The sequence below is a fragment of the Clarias gariepinus genome, chromosome 5 (assembly GCF_024256425.1).
Source record: "Clarias gariepinus isolate MV-2021 ecotype Netherlands chromosome 5, CGAR_prim_01v2, whole genome shotgun sequence".
Lineage (NCBI taxonomy): Eukaryota > Metazoa > Chordata > Actinopteri > Siluriformes > Clariidae > Clarias > Clarias gariepinus.
The window spans coordinates 13,078,624-13,100,786 of NC_071104.1; the positions used below are offsets into that span (position 1 = coordinate 13,078,624).

The 22,163-nt window shown below is 38.0% G+C and overlaps 1 protein-coding gene across 2 annotated transcripts; it reads right to left on the minus strand.

The window, feature by feature from the left end:
• Nucleotides 1-608: 608 nt before the first annotated feature.
• Nucleotides 609-18,199, minus strand: srpx (sushi-repeat containing protein X-linked). Of its 2 annotated transcripts, XM_053495885.1 has the most exons (10): nucleotides 18,080-18,199; nucleotides 9,286-9,333; nucleotides 8,717-8,908; nucleotides 8,276-8,452; nucleotides 8,034-8,160; nucleotides 7,574-7,695; nucleotides 6,311-6,490; nucleotides 4,949-5,082; nucleotides 4,687-4,808; nucleotides 609-1,314 (listed from the first exon to the last, which is right to left on the minus strand). In XM_053495885.1, exons 1-10 carry the CDS (start codon nucleotides 18,144-18,146, stop codon nucleotides 1,137-1,139), a joined length of 1,347 nt encoding a protein of 448 aa, XP_053351860.1. In that variant the 5' UTR covers nucleotides 18,147-18,199; the 3' UTR covers nucleotides 609-1,136. The 2 variants fall into 2 exon arrangements, with proteins under 2 accessions (XP_053351860.1, XP_053351861.1); XM_053495886.1 differs by lacking the exon at nucleotides 9,286-9,333 and having other exon boundaries at nucleotides 18,080-18,195.
• Between the last annotated feature and the right edge of the window lie 3,964 nt (nucleotides 18,200-22,163).

Sequence of the window (22,163 nt, forward strand, 5' to 3'; positions counted from 1 at the left end):
GTTTATCCATCTGAAAACATATATTGGTTACACCTAAAGCATCAGTGTCTTTTTTGGGTTGTCCAGACCTTAGCTGGTGAGGAGTGTTTATTTACCAGACCTCAAGCAATTTTAAGTGCACTCTTATCTCTGGAATGTAAGAAAGTTAATGAATGTGCTAAAGCAGAGAAAACATGACCTGAGATTACAGACTAAGACCCGACAGGTGTAATCTGCCAATGCTGACAACAGGACGCTTACCCTTTATAATCTACTGGAAAAATTGGAAGTATGCCTTTTTGTAATACTATACATGTTGTCTTTGAAGATGTATTAATCTTATTTTACTCTAATGTTGAAGTTACAGGTAGTTTTATATTCAACCATACTGAATACAGTTTATGATTGTTCATGGTCTCTCTCTATAAAATCAGTTATTTAAGGCGTCCCCTTCAGTATTACACTGTGAAGCACAAAACCTGCATGGTTACATGGAAGTTCAGTGAACCACAATAACTATAATTAGAACATTTAGCTTTTAAGCTGTACATTATATCTAATGCACAGGACTATTCATTAAAGCACATAAGCTGGTTGTAACTCATTTATTGCATTTAAGCATGGTAAAAAAAACACATACAGTGGGTGTACATAGACTATTTTATTTGTTTTTTAAGCCCACCATGCTTAAAACTACTATGTGAGCTATTTAGAGCACCAACTTTATAAATAAAAGCATTTCTAGTTTTTGTACATAAATATGTTTATATTTTAGAGGTATGGGGTATTTTGGTTCGGTTTCATAAAAAAACTGCTTACAATAAAAAGTACATATATGCAATCATATAACATTAATGAAATTAACATTTATTTTGTGGATTTAGTTGCCAAGCTTACAGTAACATCACACATTGGAATTTTGACATTTCAGAGATATTAAAATGGACATGTTAATTTCTTTAAGGCAAGTAAATAGTTTCAATTGGACTGAGTAAATTTAATATATATATTATGACAGAATAATATAAATATTGACACAATAATATTTATATATTGGCACAAAATTACTAGAGCATCCAACAATCACAAATAGGTATATGAAAACTCCCACATGCATTGTGTGTGTGTGTGTGTGTGTGTGTGTGTGGTCTAGTTGTCTAGCAGCCATGACCTGCTTCTTTCTGCAGAAGCGCCTCTTCAGTGCGCAGTGGGAAGGTGTCGATGATGCTGAAGATCTCTGCTGCTGTGACTGGGTATGTGTAGCGCTGTTTGTCTACTCCCTGTTTGTCCAGCAGCACCAGATTAAATGAGTTCTGAGACAGCTGAAGGAGCATTCTGTACGAGAAACACATACACACGTGCAGCTTTTGAACAGTTCAAAGACTGTAGGAAGAATTTAAAGGTAGGGATGATTAGCTCCTGCCAAATCACAACCATGCTAGGAAACACCATTATTGCATGTGTAAAAACAGTTAAATAAACAAAAAGCTGCAAATTGAATAATGCACAATTTAGACATAATATTACTAAAAATTTTGTTTACAATACAAAAATAATCCCCAAAGGAGCCGCACCTAGCCACAGTGTCGCGTGTTGACATGAGGTATACAGACTGACTGTACATGGTAAATGTAGTAATGAATTTACTATAAAATTGTAAAGTAGTTTAGCATGAACAGATAAGTGTAGTGATACAAACAGTGAAATGTACCAGTACCGTTACATTTTCACACTTTTTCCAGACTATGTTAAACTATATTATATATCTATTGGCATCACATTTCTTTTTTTTAAATGTTTCTATTTCATGATGTCAATCACTTTTTAATTAACCGAGAAACCCCATAATGGTAAACGTTACCTATTAATGTTTAAATTAGCCTATAAAGAATGTGTTGGCTGGGCATAATAACAATCAATAGTGCATTAAGAAAAAAGTTCACTCCTCATCTGCATCACTAACTCCGTTTAACTCCTCATCCTCCTGCAAACATCTGCACCAACTCTGGGGGAAGTTGAAGCGGCATATGCTCCTCTGTCTGGTTGTCTTCAGATTCACCCTCAGAATCATTTTCAAATAGTCCAGACTGTCTGAATCCTGACCGGATGGTATCCATTGGACAACATCCTGAAAAGTTGCATGAGGCATCCTCCCATTTGCTGTGAAGCTGTGTTCTCCAGGTTTCCCACAAGTGATGTAAGGCAGCCTTAAAACTCCGGTTAACTCAGAGTGGTTGGAGTTATATTGTATTATGAAATGTAAACTTTACGGTATAATTTTTAAATGAGTCACAAGTGCCAAGAGCACCATCTAGTGACAAGATGATCGCTTTACAAAATAAGGTTGGTCTGGATCAACCTTAACTCACTTTTAGCGTAGTTTCAGCTCAAAACGTTACTCACCACCACTGTACAGCAGTCTTTATAAATCAGCGGTGTATGGAAGCACATTATGGCACGTTATCAAAGTCGTATTAATGATGGAATATACTGTAGGCCTGTTTAAGAATTAAAATTTATTTGATATCTGAACTAATTGAGTGACTTTTAATTAGCCTATTGATAGATGCATATCAGTGGCTAAGATCGTATAAATGGGTGATCATGGTGGCGTCCAGAAAGCAACAGATATGGCAGCAATGCAGCGTGTTGTTGTGCTAAACCAAAGACGGCGTCGTCCGCTGGATGGACTTTTCTTTTGACACGTTTTATGTTATGATGAAATTTGATTTAGTTAAATGAAAGAATAAACTTGGGAGTTTCAAACCCCGCATCCATTAATTTTTCTGAGTGATTGTAATGCTTTTAACCTCTACTGTCATCTCATCGTATTCATTTCATAAGTGCGCTACACAACCCCAACCACTGACATGCTTCTCCTAAAGTTGTATAGGCCTACACATTAGAATATCTCTGTCAAAAGTTAACCAAAGAAAAAGTCAGAGCTGGAAAGTAATGAATAACATTTACTCGCATTACTGTAATTGAGTAGATTTTTTTGTGTACTTCTACTTTTTAAAGTAGTTTTTAAAATCTGTAATTTTACTTTTACTTAAGTATGTTTAGTTTAAAGTATTGTACTTTACTACATTTTAAATTATATTCGCTACTAAGAAAAAAATAAATAAATGAAAATGAAAAATAATACAATGAGGAAGGAAAAAAATTGCACCCCGGAAACCACTGCACTGATTGATTGATGGGCGTGGAGAACAAACATGTTAAAGTCACTAGAACGATGGAGACAGACAAAACAGATGGCAGTGATTCAGACACAGCTGAAAGTGAAATCGCAAATGAAACAAACATCTGGTCATATTTAAGCGACCACTTTGATTTCATGCACAACAAAGGGAACAGATTTATTATGCCAGGGTGTTCCTTCCCCCATCCCACCCCCGCTGTTAAAAAAAAAGGAACTTAGTAACTTTTACTCTGAGTAATTTTTAATGAGTTACTATTTACTTTTACTTGAGTAGATTTTTATAAGGGTAACTTTACTTTTACTTCAGTAAAAGTTCACTAAAGTAACAGTACTTTACTTAAGTAAAAAATTTTATTACTCTTGCCACCTCTGGAAAAAGTATAGAAGCCCGCAGCTGTTTGTCAATTAACTATGATTGTATACCCGGTTCGTTTCACCGCCACTACAGGTTACATGAAAATATTAGCGACAGTTTGGTGATTTAATTTATATATTTTTTCTGTTATGGCATGCTATTGATAAGTTAACTTATCAATAAGTTATTGAAAGAATTTTGTGCAATGTTTAATTTGCATAGAAAGTGCTGTCGTTCTTAACGCTGTCATGCAAAAGGTGTGAAACATCGATTCCTGAGCATTCGATGTCAGCTAATTCAGTACCTTCACTGTAGACAGCGCCTCATAACGTAAGAAGCAGCTACTTAAGAAGACTCCTAAGAGACAGTTCGGGAAACACACTTAGAAAAGTAACCAACTTACGATATATCTTAAGAGTCTTCTTAAGAGCGCTAAGAGTGTGCTCAGGAAACAGTGCCCAGATGAAGTATTTTTTAAATTATTTTATTAAATGTTTTTTTTTTTTTTTACTGGGTTTAGAATTAGTACATTTAACAAAGTGCCCATGAGTGAGGCGGGTGAAGCCAACAGGTAACACACAAGACCATTCTTATCAGGAAACTTTGTGTTGTTTTTTTTATGTTGGCAAAGACAACTTGTTGCTGTACCAGCCTGTGTAAGCGCTTGCAGTGAAATGTTGCAAGAGAAATGCAGGTAAATAATAATCTATTATGAATTTGTCTCCTCTTTTGTCGATATTTCTGCACAGCCCCATAGCGTGCAGCCAAAGAAAATAAACAGTTGGTCCCGGAGAAAAATAATAATAAAAACCCTAGTATTCACCCTTTTGCAAATCTGCAAGCATAAAGGTTACATACAGTACAGTATGGAGTTGCACAACTTGTTAGGAATCACAACATAGTTCAGAAGTGGTCCCCAGAGTTGCTCAAAACATTGCTCAGAAGGATATGTGTATGAAATCGAACCATTCCAACAAAAAGCCCCCCCCTCCAAATAAAACCAGTACTGGGTATGATTATATGCATATTCAAACCAGTTGTGCAACTATTTGTGAGATGAAGCATATTAAGGCATATTTAACACTATATGGATTAGTTGTCTGTTCTATTCATTCCACTTTTCTGCCTCAGTAGGGATAAAGCATACCTGAGCTGTAGGACCAGACCTGGGGGGAAGATTTGGTATCTAATGCGTCCTATTTGAGCTGGAAACCTTCCCACTAGCTCAATCACAGTCACATGCCTTAAGTCCAAACCACATTGTCCTTGCTGAAACACACAGACACACACAGACACACACACACACACAAACACACATTTATCAGTTTTCAGGAATCCACCAGATCACCCCACATCTTCTCAATTTATTTCCAGAATACAGACATAGTGTGAAGAAAAAGATATATTACCTGTAAATTAGTCATTTGGAATCTGTAGTAATGGTTGGCCGCTGTGGGGGTGGAGATTATAAGCAGACGTCGTTTCTCATAGAACTGGTCCAGTAGTTGATTAGCAGATCGCACTCCAACATTAATGCTCATGGCTGTAATTAATAACAAGTAATAGCAAATGGTAAATAATTGGGGTCAATGTATTGTTGCCTGGCAATTTGTAATATTACTGTTCCCTTTGAAAATCATATGTAATGCAGCAGATAATAAGACAAGATGTTCAACTAGAATACATCCAGCTCACTGTTAACTGGTGCATAGCTTGCATCTTCTGTTCCAATGAAAAGACCAAGAAATTGCGTTGATATCAAAATGTCTATAGCTTTTCTTCTTTTTTTTTAAACTAGGCTTTAAAAATGTTTTTTTTTTGTCTGTTCTCTTAGTTTTTCTGGCAAGTGTCTTACTGATGCATAGCAGCAAATGATTTACATTTAGGCATTTGGCAGATGCCCTTATTCAGAGCGACTTACTATTTTTTATCTAATTATACTCTGACCAGTTGTGGGTTATGGTCCTTGCTCAAGGGCCCAACAGGGACAACCTGGTGGTCGTTAGATTTAAACCTGGGACCTTCCAAACCATAGTCCAAGATTATGGTAGACCTTTATTAATTAGCAGATTAAGTTAGTGGTAAAACCAAGCTAAAAAAAGAGGGGGGTTAAAAGATCCATAGAAAGCTAAAATAAAAAGTGTTTTACAAAAGAAACAATCAAGGGGGATTTGTCCAAAATAGCACCACCATTTCAACCGCTGTCAACAGCACAAACGCTGTCCATCTAATCTGACTGAGCTGGAGCTGTTTTGCAAAAAAGAATGGGCAAGGATTTCACTCTCTAGATGTGCAAAGCTGGTAGAGACATACTCTAAAAGACTGGCAGCTGTAATTGCAGCAAAAGGCGGTTCTACAAAGTATTGACTCAGGGGGCTAAATAATTACGCACACCCAACTTTTTAGTTATTTATTTGTAAAAAATGTTTGGAATCGTGTATGATTTTCGTTTCACTTCTCACGTGGACACCACTTTGTATTGGTCTTTCACGTGGAATTCCAATAAATTTGATGGAAGATGAAAGATTCATGTTTGTGGCTGTAATGTGACAAAATGTGGAAAAGTCTCTCTCTCTATCTCTCTCTCTCTCTATATATATATATATATATATATATATATATATATATATATATATAATTTAGTATAGAAAGTTAATAAGTATTATCAAAAAGCCTTTTTGGAAGTCAATTACACAACCTGAAATGCCTGTTTGGCTGTGGTAGCTGTTATGGTGTGACTGCTATGGTGTACCATTGCTTGCTCTACATACGTGCACAGCTGGTTTCAGGGCCAGACCATTCCATGTTTAACTGGCAAACTCGGGCAGCGCTGCCTCTCAACTCAAAACCTCCCATGCAGCGGAAATCACATGTCGCCCCATAATTATCACCAGCACTGTCACACTTCATCCAGCCATTTTCCGGCACTGACAGGGGACTGCAGCGGCGGACTATAATGGGGAAAACATATAAGAACATTTTAAGGACTGGGTGTTAATAACAAGTTATTAAAATCAAACAGAGTTAAGATCTACCATTAACTGAAGTATACACTATATTGCCAAAAGTATTTGCTTGCGTGCCTTCACATGCATATGAACTTGAGTATCCATCCAATTCTTAATCCATATACGATGTGGGCTCACCCATTGCAGCTATAACAGCTTCAACTCTTTTGGAAAGGTTTTCTACAAGGTCTAGGAGTGTGTTTATGAGAATTCTTGACCCACACTTCTATGAAACCGTTTATTTTTTTGTTTAGTTTTTTGTTTGTCAGCTAGCCAATTAACATTAACTACAGTTCTACTAACATCATGAGTTTATGATGTTTTCACTTTGTCAAAAATATATGTTCAGTGTTACAGATTTAACCAACTAAACTAGCTGCTGATTGTACAGGGTTGAAATAGACACTTTTATAACCCCCTTTGCAGGTGCTAAAGTGACATTTTAATTCCTGTTGCTGTGACCATACACAGTCAGAAAAAGGGCACTTTTACACACACGCACTAGGGCAGGGCTTGTAGGACGACTTTTACACACACACACTAACGGAATGAGACTGCTGTCTGGCTCACGGATTACATAAATTGTCTGAATAATGGATAACATTTTTGAAAATCTAACTAAATAGTTGAGTACTTAAATGACGGACCTAACGTGTTAGATTTACTATATTACTGCGTATTACGTTAGTTACTTTGTAACGCGTTACGCCCAACACTGCATATGATGTATCCGATGTTGTACAGACCAAGCCAACTTTTTGAGTCAAAAATGGCACTTTTTTTCTAGTCAGTGTCTGGAAATGTAAAGTTTCAAGTAACTTGTTACAGTTTTTGCTTTAGTGTATAAAGTAAAATTGTAAATTTTGAAATATGCTGAAACCATAACCAGACTAGCAGTACTCACAACAGAACATTTCTACAGTGCTCACAACAGGAGCCTGACTTTAATACTCTAGTGTACAATTTGGAGATACAGTATGTCTTGTTTGGATCATAAGATACTAAATATGTTCTTGTATTAGTCACCTTTTACTCTGATGTTGAATTTACAGGTAGCCTTGTTTCCAGCCCGGTCGAATACAGTGTACGATAGTTTATGGTTTCCCTCTGTAAAGTATGTTCCTGGAGGCTTTCCCTTTAGTATTACACTGTAAAGCACAAAAATGTTTATGGTTACATAAGACTTTATTTAAGCACAAGAGCTATTATTTAACATATACTACTTAGCAAATCTCAAACACAGTGCAGCCTTTACATTTAGCTGTTTTGGATTTGTGCTAAAACCCTGACTGAATTTAAAATAGGACAATAAAGTGAAAGAACAGAATGTCAGCGTTAATCTGAAAATATTTAAACCATTTTAAAATGTATGTGAAGATAGGCAAATCGCAAGATCGCGTACTGTGTGTGTGTGTGTGCGTGTGTGCGTGTGTGCACGTGCATGTGTGTGAGCGTGCATGCGTGCGTGTGTGTGTGTGTAATTAACTCTGTGAGTATGCCATCTGCTGTGTCTTTCCCCTCTGGTGTATCCCATGTCACTTTTGCAGTCACTTTTCCTGGCTCAGCTGTCTTCTCCTTCACATTTGGACACTTAATGACTGGAGGATCCAGATCTGTAAAGACAAGCACGTTAAAAATTGATGGTAAACATAGTTTCATTTCTTAATTTTTATAAATTGTTTATAGATTGTTTAAATTTGTTTTTTGGTTCTTAATCCTTTTACCCACCCAGACACACACTCTGACCACCGCTCCATGTTTTGCTGCTTTGGCAGGTGATCCGCTGATTTCCACGGAGTGTGTATCCTGGTGAACAGAAGAACTGGCAGTTGGAGTTGTAGTACGAACCGTCTGAACATTTAAATCCACCGTTAGATGGCATGGCCAGTGGTGGACAGCGGACCTCTGCAAAAACACAGTTCATTCAGTTTATGATGTGCTTAAACAGTCAGCATTAACAGTATGTTAATGGTAAGTTTGTTGTTGTCTATGTTTCATTAAAAAAAATTATGTATACATTTGCACCTTAAGATTAATGCCATTTATTTATTGTTAAATTGCAGGTGTAAAAAGTTTATTATATGATAGTTAGTTGTAATGGTACTTAAATGTGTTCTGGGTGCACCATAAATTATATGTATGTAATTTATCTATCTGTTTGAGGCTGACCTCTGCAGGAGAATTTTCCTGACCACTGTTTGCTGGCCATGCAGAGTATCTCACTGCTGCCCTCAAGCTCATAGCCTCTCTTGCAGTGGATCCTACAGCGGGCTCCCAGCACGTTCTTATAATGCTCACCACGTGGCGTATGGCAGCTCGCCTGCCCATGCTTGACTTTGACTGGAGCACACCATGGCACACCTACAGTACCATGACAAAAAAAATAAAAAGATACTCACACAAACTAAAAAAGTCACACAAATGTAATCTCATCATAGTCACCTGCAAAAAAAACCCAAAAAAACATAGTTCCACACACTTACCTTGACTCACTGACAGCTTTTAGAGTGATCGTGGATAAAAGCAGAGAGGAGTAATAAGATGTCAAGGTAGATTAGCCATTGAGAAGGAGAAAGGAATCAGAAACAGAGGTGATAAAAAGACAGATGTGTTTCAAAGTACCAACTGAGTCCATGTGATGCAGCCAGGAACATAAGGGTGTAAGGGGAAGGGAATAGGTGTGTATGTGTGTGTGTGTGTGTGTGTGTGTGTGCCTGCATGTGCGTGTGCATGTTTACCTGTATATCTTACATCCTCATCGTCAGAGTAAGACCAGTATCCTGACCCTGGAAAATGGAAGACAGCAAAAGAGAGCCAAGGGAGTCTGAATTGCCACGGAATCACAGAGATCACACAGGTCTGCATGCAAGCTAAATCTTTGATTCCCCCATTGTTGGCAATTACATTTAAATACAAACCAGTAGATGCTTCAAATGGCCTGAGAACATCATACAGTAACACAATGCAATGTTTAGTACACAGTATCACATGCATGTACGATGATGCATGATGATGCATGTACTGTATTATCACGATACCTAGGTACAGATTCAATTTGTATTGTGATTTTGTCATTTTTGTAGGATTATATATCCTGTAGGAATATAAAGGAGCAGTAATATTGTACCACCTCAAATGCAAATATATTTAAATAAATATGAATAAACCTAAGAACAGAATATATATTAGTGTGATGATGCATGTGATATACACACACATATGACATGAAAGCATCAGGAACAGCAATTAACCAGATAACAATATGCATTATCTGCACTGCAAAAGTAATAAAAATAGAACCCACTGTCAATAATTCATCCAATCATTTGAATTACATATGATCCTGAAAATAACGTGACCACAGCGAAGTCTCAGGATGTGCAGCTGCTTCTCTGCAAATGGTTTAGTTTTTATGAAAAACAAAATGAATGGAGTGATGCACCAGATCATATTAAAGGAGAATGTAATCTCATTGGCCACAAAACTGAAATTGGGGAGAAGATGAATGTTAAGATTTTTAAATGATGACTGATGATTGAGGCATATGATTGATGATTGATTGATAATTGAGACTTTTGATTGATAATTGAAACTTTTAGATGATTGATGTGACAATGTGAAATATGATATGATGTGACATAAAATATAAACCGATCAGCCATAACATTATGATCACTGACAGGTGAATTAAATCACATTTATTATCTTATTACAATGGCACTTGAAATTGGATGGGATATTTTAGGCAGCAAGTGAATTTTTTTTTCCCCTGAAGTTGATGTTTGGGAAAGCTGATAAAAATAGGCAAGGATTTGAGTGACTTGACGATGGACAATTTATGATAGCTATACAACTGTGTTGGAGCAACTTCAAAACTGCAGCTCTTAGGGATGTTTCTGATCTCCAGTGGACAAGACCTACCAAAAATGGTCCAAGGAAAATCGGTGAACCAACAAAAGGGTGGCAAAGGCTCAAAGATGCATGCAAGGAGCGGCCCATGTAGTTTGATTCAATAGGGGAGCCACTGTAGCTCAAATTGCTGAAAAAAATAATGTTGGATCCCATAGAAAGATGTCAGGACAGATAGTGCATCAAAGTTTGGGTATGCGGCTGTGGAAGAAGGTAGATTGGTCTGATGAATCACTTTCTCTTTTGCATCATGTAAATGGCTGGGTGTGTCTTTGTCATATACAGTACCTGGGGAAGAAATGGCTATTCATGTGGGTATTACTTTGACACGTACCACCACGCTCATCTAATTGTAGATGACTGAGGTCATATGAAGTACAATTTCATGAAAACTATATTTCCTGATGTAGCCCTACCACTCTGTATGGTTTGAGGAACATAACAATGGTTTGAGGTGCTCAAACCAAGCTGAGACTTGGCATCCGAATTATCCATATCTCAGATCCATGGAGACTCCACCTCGTAACTTACGGAAAGAATGTCCTACTGACAGCTTGGCGGCAGATACCACAGCACACCTTCAGAGATGTAGTAAAGTCCATGCCTTGATGGGTAAGGGCTATTTTGGTGGTAAAAGGGGGACCTACCCAATATTAGGTGGGTGGTCATAATGTTATGCATTATGGGTTGGCATAAGGATTTAGAAAAAATTAATTAAGGTTTATTATCCAAAAAAGGAAACAGAAACATACTAACCTACTGTATCAACACATATTAACATGTATGGGGCCAGGGGTAGCTCAGTGGTTAAGGCATTGAACTACGGTTCGGAAGATCCCAGGTTCAAACCCCACAACCACCAAGTAGCCACTGTTGGGCCCTTGAGCAAGGCCCTTAACCCTCAACTGCTCAGATGTATAATGAGATAAAAATGTAAGTCGCTCTGGATAAAAGCGTCTGCCAAATGCCTAAATGTAAATGTATGAACAATCAATGTGTATCAAAAATGTATAGATCGCTCCAGGGTTAACTAGACTGCCATAGGTCTGTCCAGGCGTGTTCAGCATTTTCTAATCTGTGCTTTAAGGCAAACTGTAAATCAAATGAAAAAAAAATGGCTTTGATCAAAAAATAGAGGCATTGGCTTTGATCACTCTGTGATCAAATATGTCTCCTCACAGAACACTTCATTCAATATTAAAAAAAAAAAAAAAAGTATTATTATAAAGCTACACCTACAACTTACCAGATTTTCTTCTAAATTAATTGTATCTAATTCCCACACATCTCTCTGTTAGGGCACTCTCCCAACAAGTTAACAACTACCAACTAGGGAGTAAAGACTTTTACATGCTTTCTCTGAGTACAGTATACAGTATGACGCCAGCCGACCGAATCTTTTTGAACTGCTGCTCACTTAAGGTTGAGTGCATCTATGCCCCTAAGAACGCAGTTGCCAAGTCCACTTTAAGCTTTTTTGTTTTTTTGTACTTATTTGGGCCTGCGCCAATTTCATTGGCATCTCTTCAACTGTCTGAAAGTCAGGGACAAAGTAGGGAAATATGGAAAAATCTAATATAATAAAGCACGACTGCATTCAAGAACTGCATTTAATCAGGGGTCGCTTAGTGGTTAAGGCATTGGACTACGGTTTGGAAATTCCCAGGTTCAAGGTTGTCACTGTTGGGCCCTTGAGCAAGGCCCTTAACCCTCAACTGCTCAGATGTATAATGAGATAAAAATGTCGCTCTGGATAAGGTCGTCTGCCAAATGCCGTAATGTAATGCAGTCAATCTGATTCAAAGGCACTATGGTACTATAAGAGTGAAATATGTGCACATCATGCAGATATTCTTCAGCATGCCAGAACAGATAAACATAACAGAATGCAGCACCATTCTTGTCTCTTGTCATTCTCGACTTACAGTGTTTCAGAGCAGAACAAGACGAGACAGAGAAATTACCTAAAGTTAGGAGCCTACAGAGCCTGTCACACATCCCTCATTTCTGTTAACCAACTTAGCAAATTAATTGTACCTACTTTTAAAAAAGATATCAAAATGCTACCAGACCAAATACACAGCACTAATCAACCATGCTATTGCTCCATGTATGTTTAAAAATACATACATAAGACTTGTGGGCGAGACAACAGATGCTGTTGCTTCTACTCTGTTGTGTTCGAGTTTTGAGCTGGACATCAAAAACTGCTTTGGAATAGGAACAGGTAGTTGCAGTGTCATGGTGGAAAAGAGAAATTCAGTGTACACTCACCTGCACAGAAACATGCTCTCACATGTGGTTTTCACATAGTTATGCTGAAGTTCAATACAACAGCACTCCCTTTTATGTGATATTGCTTAATTGTACGTCAGTGTTACATTTGTTAACTATGGTTGGTAGCAGCGTGGTCATAGCCATGGCTCATTCTCGCCACCGGCTGGTGGAAGTGGTGTGTATAGCTGACTTCTCAAAAGGCTTACACTAAGCTGATATTGTAATACTGATATTACATTGTTACTGTTAAAAGTTTTAAATTGCTAATACTAATACTGGTCACTGAGTAATTTCTCAGTCAGTGTTTTACATTCAGTTATTTACATCATTTTTTTATTCATTCCTCATTTGCGTTGGCAAGTTGGTTTTTGTTTAAGGTACATAAAGTGTAATTACAAAGCATGTTTTATTATTATTATTATTATTTAGCATGAAATGCATGCTAAATGCATGAACTGAAACTGGACTTTCTTTTATATTTGATACATTTTCTTCTTTTGAGCTTTTCATGTTGTCGAATTCAATAGTTTGGGCTTATTTTCATGGATTTGGTATTTCTTTTTTTTTTTTTTTTTCTTAATTTAGTCCTGTCCAATTCTTTTTTTCCCGATTTTCTCCCCAATCTAGTCGTGGCCAATTACTCCCCGTCGCTAGGAGGCTCTCACACACATCAAGGCTACTACAACCACTCAGTCGGGAGGACGAAAGCTATCCCGTGTTTCCTCCGAACCACGTGACGTGAGCCGACCGCATCTTTTCGAACTGCTCGCTCACGCACCGTTAGGGGCGGAGTAACACACTCGGAGGAAAGCGCTAGCCGCTCCTTTCGTGTGCGCAAGCTCACAGACGCCCCTGATTGGCTGTAGAGCCGTGATTAATGTGGGAGCACAAGTACCTCTCATCCCTTCCCCCTGAGAGAGCTCGGCCAATCAGCTCTCTCTGTGCCTCCGGCTGTGAGAGGAAAACAGCATCACCCGGGGTTCGAACCAGCGATCTCCGGATGATAGGGCGAGCGCTTTACCACTGCGCCACTCGGAGGCCTGGATTTGGTATTTCAATATCTGGCAACACTGCCCAGGAATTGAACTTGTGAATGTTTATAGGGCAAACTTTTGTTGCATCAATTAAGACCAAAATATATTTAATTAAAACATTATAATGAGTGAATTAATATAAACATGTGATTTGCCAACGTTTACATACATTAGTCTACTATAACTGACCACACGATCAGTTATTAGACTGACTTTATGAATAACATTTATCATGTTGAAAACAGGTAGCAAGATGGCGTAGTGGTTAGCACTGTGGCTTAAACCTCCAGGGTCAAAGGTTCGAGTCCTGGTGGGTTTCCCTCAGGTGCTCCGATTTCCTCCCACAGTTCAAAAACATGTAGGTTAAGTGTCTATAGAGACATTAGAGGTGCCCAGTACTCCCTTGTAACAGATTCATTTCATTACAGTTGAAATCTTACAGTGCATCAGTAAAACAACTATTTTAGCGGGAAATTGATAAAAAGTTGTATCTACCACAGATTAGGCTAATTGTCATTCACAAATTTCCTGTGGTGTGTGTGCGCATGTATGCCTGGACTGGCACACTCTCCAGGGTGTACCCCTTATTGTGCCTGAAGTCTCCTGGGATAGGCTCCAGGCTTCCCATTAACCATTGCCTTTTAATTGGGTAGAAACACAGTTATATTCACTGTGCTTCTGCCAACCATTAAAGTGAAATATTTTCTTGCATATTACTTGTTGCATGAGTTTTAATATTGTGAATCAACATACCTTACATTTTACTACAACCATACTTAGACCATTCAATTTGTTTTCTTATTGTTTCTTTTGTGTGACATGCTTTACTGGATGATATGATCTTCAAGAGTTTACAAAAACTTTGTACACGTGCTTGTACATGAATATTTTCTTCTCACCTATAGTAAAGTAGCGGAGCATCATCTCAGTCCACTCTAGCAGGACTATGTCTATGCTTGTAGCGTGTAACTACTGTCCAAGGTGCTGCTAGAGGAAATGAATCATTATTTTCTGACCAGTCACATTCCAGAATTCAACACAACTGTTTTGTGTAAAGTCTTATAATGCGTTAGGAGTACTCTTTTGACTCACTAAGTTACTGCTGGTTGATAGCAAATTTCCTATGAACAATGAGGGGGAGGCAGAAATACAACCTGAATGAGATGTCAGTCTATTAAAAGCAACATGGATACAAACATTCACACACTCATTCACACCTAGGAACAATTTACTGTATTCAGTCTACCTAATGGGAGAATGAGAATCTGGAGGAAACCAATGAGAGAATGTACAAAAAAAGTAACCTGAGTTTATAAGCTCTGAAGAAGCAGCAATGCTACCCAATGTGCCACCATGCCACCGCTCCTCTATTACAGTCAACATGCAATTTTCTCTTCCATTTACACAGTTCAGGATAAACAGAACTGCACTCCAACAGAAACAGATTTCTGTGGTTCATTCCATTTAGATCTGTGGTGACTAAAAACATGTGATCCTGACTGAAGTGAACCTTAACATTTAAACTGAGCTACGTTAACCAGGGCTCTTCTGAGCTCTTCCTACCAACCATTAATCATTTCTCTACTATATGTACGCCTGGCACGGGACTAAGCAGCCTCCTGGACCCCCAGCCCCAAACGGCAGCACATGCACACACATAAACATTTAAAGATTTCTTGGAAATTCTCATTTAGTAAGGATCTACCTTTGGCTTAACATCTCAGCATTCTTGGAAAAGACTTCTGTATTCTGATCTCTGTCTCTCTCTCTCTCTCTCTCCCTGTGTGTTTGTCTGTGTGTGTGTGAGAGAGTGCTCCTTGGTCCTCTTGGCAGATGAGTTCATCTGTTGAGCTCAGCAAAATGTCATGCAACTCTTTTCTCACACACAGAGAGAAGTTTTCCACTCACACCAGACTTTACTGGAGCCATAGTGTTGGTCTTTTTTGTCATCTCTTTGATGTGATAGAGAACTAAATAGCCTTATAGAAAGCTGTAAGAGCTGTTTGCATCAGTTTCTATTCCATTAACGCAAATCTGACTCCGAGCCCTGGAACGTAAATTCATGTTGCAACCTGTGTGAAATTCATCATACATACAGTCCTAACAATTTTACCTTAACTCCACTCATATAGAGACACCTAAAGCCCCTGTCATACACACCACACTTACTGTACAAGTCTGAAAGTCAGTGAATTAGTTTTTTGTTCAGCAAAGAGCACACAAACACATACACACGCATACTGTATACTATGGCTAATATTTGCATGTTACATTTTCCACAAAATCCCAGAGGAGCATTAAACATCATTAATGACTCTTGAGTCATACAGCATTTGATTTACTTTACTATACTTATTTCCCCCAGCAAAATCACATGGATTTTTTATTTTTTTTTTGCAATCAGATCTGTCTGCACTTTAGGATTTTGCTCATGCATGTTCTTATACAGAGTTTTGGACTAATCCATTTTAAAGCACCACTTTAAAGATCAGGAATCTTGTTTTAGATGCTTTCTTCATTACATCGTAGAGGTGCCAGTAACTGTAGTGCATGTAGCTTTTTAAATGATATACAAAAACAAATTCGCCTTAAAATTAAAAATACTTTAAGATTTGTTTCTTGATTTTGGTTTGGTCTTTATCAGATTTTGGAGAGAAAATGATTGAAGTTGCATTACATATTTAACAATTAAAGCAAATCATGTTCATTTTGCAAGTTTCATTATTTATCTACAGTATATCCAGAAAAGCATCATTTTGATGCCTAAAACTAACAAACAAGTAAGACTGAAAACTCAAAGTCTGTATACTCTGCCATTACATGGAGAATATATAATGAAAGCTTTAAATTTCCATGAACAGTGTAGAAAATTCTATAGTGTGCCTGGAGTTTCCAAATCTCCACACATAGGAAAAATTAAAAACGATGGGTGGATCAACTGTTTTTGGGTTCTTGGATTGATCACTGTGGTCCCATAGAGTGGTGAAAGCGATCTTCAGATCTGAACCCACTTGATTTCTGTCTGTGGGCGCACATGGAGGCCATGGAGTCCCAGGACAAGATACAGCACAAATATTATTCACAGTGCAATTATATAACTTTATATCTGTTAATACAAGCTCATAATAAGTGGAAAAGATAAAAGAAATAGCATTTATGCACAGTAGATGACCCTTTGTGGGAAAAAAAAGTATCAGTTTCCCTATGTATGGTGTGTATACTAGCACCAAAAGTCCCCTTACTGTACCTCATAAAGCCAGGTTTAACCCAAAGCCTTGGACCACAGATCACTAAGAGAAGCCCACATAAGGGAATGTAGTGGCGGCTGAGACGGTTAAGGTTCTGGGTTACTGCTCGGAAGATCGGAGGTTCAAGCTGTCATTCTTGAGGCCTTGAGCAAGACTGCTTTTACAGTATTTGGCAGACTTATCCAGGGAGACTTGCATTATTATCTCAAAGCAGTTGAGAGTTAAAGCAGGATGTTATCGACATTTTGTGCCTGACTTCTCTGTGGCATCACCCCTTTCCAATCTGCTCAGAAAAAGAAAGTACAGTGGACCACAGAGAAGGAAAAGACTTTCCAGCAACTCAAAACCCACCTCAGCAGCTCCCAGTAACCCAACTCTGACCATCCCTTCCTGGTGCACACCAATCTGTCAGAAACCAGAGCTCACTTAGGGGCCCAATGGTGGTAGCTTGATGTTTGTGGGGTTTGAACCAGGGACCTTCCAAACTGTAGTCCAATGCCTGAACCAATGAGCGACCCTTGACCGTGGGGTATGGAGTGCTGCTCCAGGGGTCCTGTACCCTGTTCTTCAATCCCAAAAAAAATTTGTCACCCTGCTGTACAGGATGTGTAACAAATAATTAAATCCGATTATTTCTTATTATCTTAATGACTTGTCAGGCTCTGTGCTACATCCACCTCCAATCTATCCAAACGCCAAATGATCTCTATTACTTATGTGTTCACATTTAATGCGTGCACAGTGGTCGAAGCGAACAGCTGGATGAATGGATACAGTGTTTCCCTCCGCTTCACACTATTAGCTCGCGGCGTAACGCGCAGCGCAGCGCCACCTCTGCCCCCAAAACCGTCCACGTAAACACACACAAACACACACACTCAACCTCAGACCCCGCACCAGGAAAAAAAAAACTCGAGGTTTACAAACCTTTCTCGTGTTCGCACTCACACAACAGCGTGGGGTTTAGTTCCCAGAGTGGCCACAATCAAGGAGAAAAAGCGAGTGAAAACTTGGACGCTGCAGAAACAAACGGGACACGAGGGCGGGAACCTCACGTCTCTTACCGTCATACGCGAGGCAGCAGGCGACCTGAAGTCCCACGAGAACACACGCTCTCAGCCAGCTGGTCATGTTTAAAAATGTGCATGAGTTGCTTGAGACGCGGTCGCATTCTTCCTCCTTCTCCTCCTCTTCCTCCCTGCAGAGCGCCGCCTCCTCCGCGAAACACGAGCTCTCCGTCCGTCCGTCCTGTACCGCTGTGCATAAAGTAGAAACCCTCAGGTCTGGGCACAAAACCCCTGAACTGCGATCCGGAAACCCGAGTGGGATCTCATGTGTAGCCAAAGTCATGGCCAAAGAGTACATAAGTTACTTTTTTTTTCCTTTAAAATTGTGGGAAACATTACCAGTGCTAAACTTCTAAAAAAAAAAAGTCTAAGTTTGAAATAAAATATCTATGAGCCTGAACCATGAGTGTTTTCTATTTTCTATATTTCTGTTTTCTATCTACCTTTACTATTCATTTTACACGTGCATGGAAACACGCTTTATCCTGTATACAGTGCCTATTCCAGGAGACCTATGGACACAAGGTAGGGAACACACTGTACATGGTGCCAATCCATCACAGGGCACACACACTTACTGTACACGCTCATTTGGGATCTGAATCCTAATTGGCATGTCTTTGAACTGTGGGGGGAAACCCACCAAACATGGGGTTAACATGCAAACTCCGTGCACACAGACCCGAACTGGGAATCGCACCCGGACCCTGGAGGTGCAAAGAGACAGTACTAACCACTAAGCCTCAAGTACTACTTGAAATATACCCATTTTAAGGCTTTTAGCCTACCTATAATTAAAAATTCTGAAGAAATTTCGGAAAGAGGCCAGTCAATCCAAGGAGGGACTGTCCAAAAATTTTTAAGAAAAAAGTGAACCATTCAAGGTGTCCTTCTGAAAGACGTCTCATAGTGGTTAGCACTGTGGCCTCGCACTGGGTCGAGGGTTTGATTCCCGCCTTGGGTCTGCATGCATGGAGTTTGCATGTTCTCCCTGTGCCTGATGGGTTTCCTCCAAATACTCCAGTTTTCTCCCACAGTCAAAGACACGCAGATTAGGTTAATTTGTGTTCCCAAATTGCACAAAGTGTATGTGTGCCCTGCGATGGATTGGCACCTTGTCCACTGTGTGCCCTAAGTCTCCTGGGATAGGTAACAGGCTCCCTGTGACCCTGTACACAGGATGTAGGTGTAGAACATAAATCAATAGTCTACTGTATACCCCAGCAAGTTTTGCTTTAAAAGCTGCTAAAGGAACGTCAACAAAGTATTACTAATATACTTTATTAACAGCTAGACCTGACTCATTAAAAATTGTAACAAATGTTGGTGCATTAATCTATGAGTGTCTATTTACCTCTTTCCTGACCATGTAGTTTACCTTTAATTCACATTAACATTAAAACTTTAAAGGTGCACCAAAGCATCTCAAAATCCATTACTGCATTATACTAGTTTACAGTATAGATTCTGGGTGAAAGAGACTTATAAATGGTACAAGACATGTCCTCTTGATGGTACCACATTAACCAAAAGCAATAGTGTTTGTTTATTTAGTTAGTTAGTTAGTTATTTTTTTATAACAACATTTACATTTAAAGAATTTGATGCCTTTTAAGTTATTTAGTGATAGATATAAACCTAAATGAATAATCAGAATAGGTCAACTTTAAGGGGTTTTAATGATTTTAAATGTGCAGAGGGCTCGGTAAAGCATGAGTGGCTTCCCTGAAAAAATATAATTATACATATATTTACATAATGTGCCCAATATTTGACTCGTTTTCTAAAATAAACTATGAATGGTTCACTGGGTATAAATAAAAAAAATCACAAACCCTTGCTCTGTGCAATATAAAAGTTTATTTAATAAATAATTTTAAAGATACATTTTATACATATAACAATGTAATAATAATAATAACCATCATCATCATAATACATTATAATAATATATATAATTTTATACATACATACTCTCACATTCTCACACTTATCCTAATTATTGATAAATGCATGCCAGAAATGAGCAAAAATGTCACCAGCAGACCAGGACAAGTTTAGGCTTGTAATGAGTAGAACTGTGTCAAAATAAAGTTAACATAAATTTGTTTTATCATAAAACAAATGCCCTATCATCTTTTGCTCTACTTTATATTTAATAACAGTAATCAGAAAAGCAGCTGTTGGTGGTAATAAAAGTGATAAATATTGTGTGAGTGTAAGCCACCTGAACAGTAACACAGGAAATTCCTGTCTTGCGTTGAAAAAAAAAAACATCATAAATTCGCATGCTACAGATGGAAAATCTGCATATTTGTTTAAATGTATGATTTATCATAGTATCTAATAATCTTGGTCCTGGAGTTACCCTCGGTGTGCAGAGGGCCTGCAGGCCGAAACACTTTGTGATGAAAGATATCCAACTAGAAGGACCAGATTAGTCTGCGCTAACAGAAAAATATATGGATTCTGTACAAACAGGGTAAGCAGAAAAGCATTTTAGAAGGTGCAGCACTTCTAACCTTAAAATGGATCAGAGTCAGAAGCTATGGTGGGCACAAGCTCCCCAGACTAGACAAATGAATACTGGAAAAAGACATTTTTTATTGAACTGAACTGTTTATATATATTTTTTACAGTATGGAAATTGAGAACTTTTGAAACTGTTGAACTTGGAGGGAATGTGGAACAAGATCTACATTTTAGTAGTATGGCATATAGGATTGTTACTACAGTGTAGGAAAATTTGCACCAGCATAAAATGTGTTCACCAGACATGAATTTTCCAGTAGTTTTTATGCAATAGGTCTAGATACTATGGTATAATGTTTCCTCAGAACTAGGGGCTTCTTCCTGTTGGACCCCCTTGTTTCTTCTCACAAATAGTTGTGGTTTAGGTTCATGCATTTTCTTATTACTTAAATAATAGTGATTATTCACCTCATTAATTGTTCCTCAATTCAGTATTTTGTTTTTTCAGTTCATGTTTTTTTTCCTTTACACATTGCATTCCTTTCTTCATCCCTGCAAACCCAAAGTTTGCCCCTGCAGTGTCATTCTATAAGAAATGTATTTTTTTTTTTATCTTAGCCTCAATGTAGATCTTTTTACTGAAGAAGGGAAGGAACAAGGACATGGGGTCCCTTTACCTGTCCTTGGAATCTTAAATAGACCAAGGATGAAAAAAGTTAGGGAGTAAATGAGAGAACTACTGTATGGAGTTTTCTGTGGATTCTTGATAAAAAATTTATCTTACTTTTTAAGTGGAGTAAGAGCAAAGCTGTTAATCAGTCAAATATTAAAAAAAAGGACTCAGTTTTGTCGTTTAAAGTTGTGGTTTCTTTCAAAAATATCCTTTTGCATTTATCCTGTCTGACTGATTTGAGCCATTTTATTTCTAAAAAGTTGTAAGCTTTCCTGGGGTAATTCTTTGGAAAAATGGCAAAAAGATTTTTTTTATTAGAATAGAATATTTGTAAACTACAGAAAGTCAGATTTAGATTCTTCATTTAGATGATCTTAAAATATGATCCCACTGATTTCTATAAATCTTACTCTTAATATTTACTTCCATATTTATTTATTCATTTGGCATCAATTGATTGATGGTAGGTCCTACTCATTGCTCGTACAATGAATAAAAGTAAAATAAATGTTTGTTGCTACTAGAAAAAAATTCAGTCATAAATTATTAAAAATACACAAAAATAAATGTTGCTGAACCAATTCCAAAACTAACATTCAAATCTTATTTAGGTTTATTATAGTCTTTCGATTCCTAAAAACCTTACTAAAATTGAAGGCTAATATACACCTATGTGAGACTAATAGTGTTTTTTGAAAGCATCAGCAATAATATTAAAACCCTCTTTGTGATATTGCACAATTCCCACTTAAAAAAACATCTCTGACACGTTGAGGCATAGACACCCCCAAGACCTCTGAAGTTGGGCGTAAGGCGTAGGGCACAAGGCACAGCATGTTTCTGACAGACTTGTGATGGGTTAAACATCCTCATGTCTAATCTGGTCTTGCCAATGTTTTCTCAGAAGTGGTGAAGACTTTACCTTGTTACAGAACT

Coding starts and splice junctions, on each gene's coding strand:
- srpx (XM_053495885.1), bottom strand. CDS start 18,146: ATGACCAGCTGGCTGAGAGCGTGTGTTCTCGTGGGACTTCAGGTCGCC. Junction 8,909..9,285: donor TGAGGATGTAAGATATACAG/GTAAACATGCAC, acceptor ATGGTACTGTAG/GTGTGCCATGGTGTGCTCCA. Junction 6,491..7,573: donor ATTCAACATCAGAGTAAAAG/GTGACTAATACA, acceptor TCCCCATTATAG/TCCGCCGCTGCAGTCCCCTG.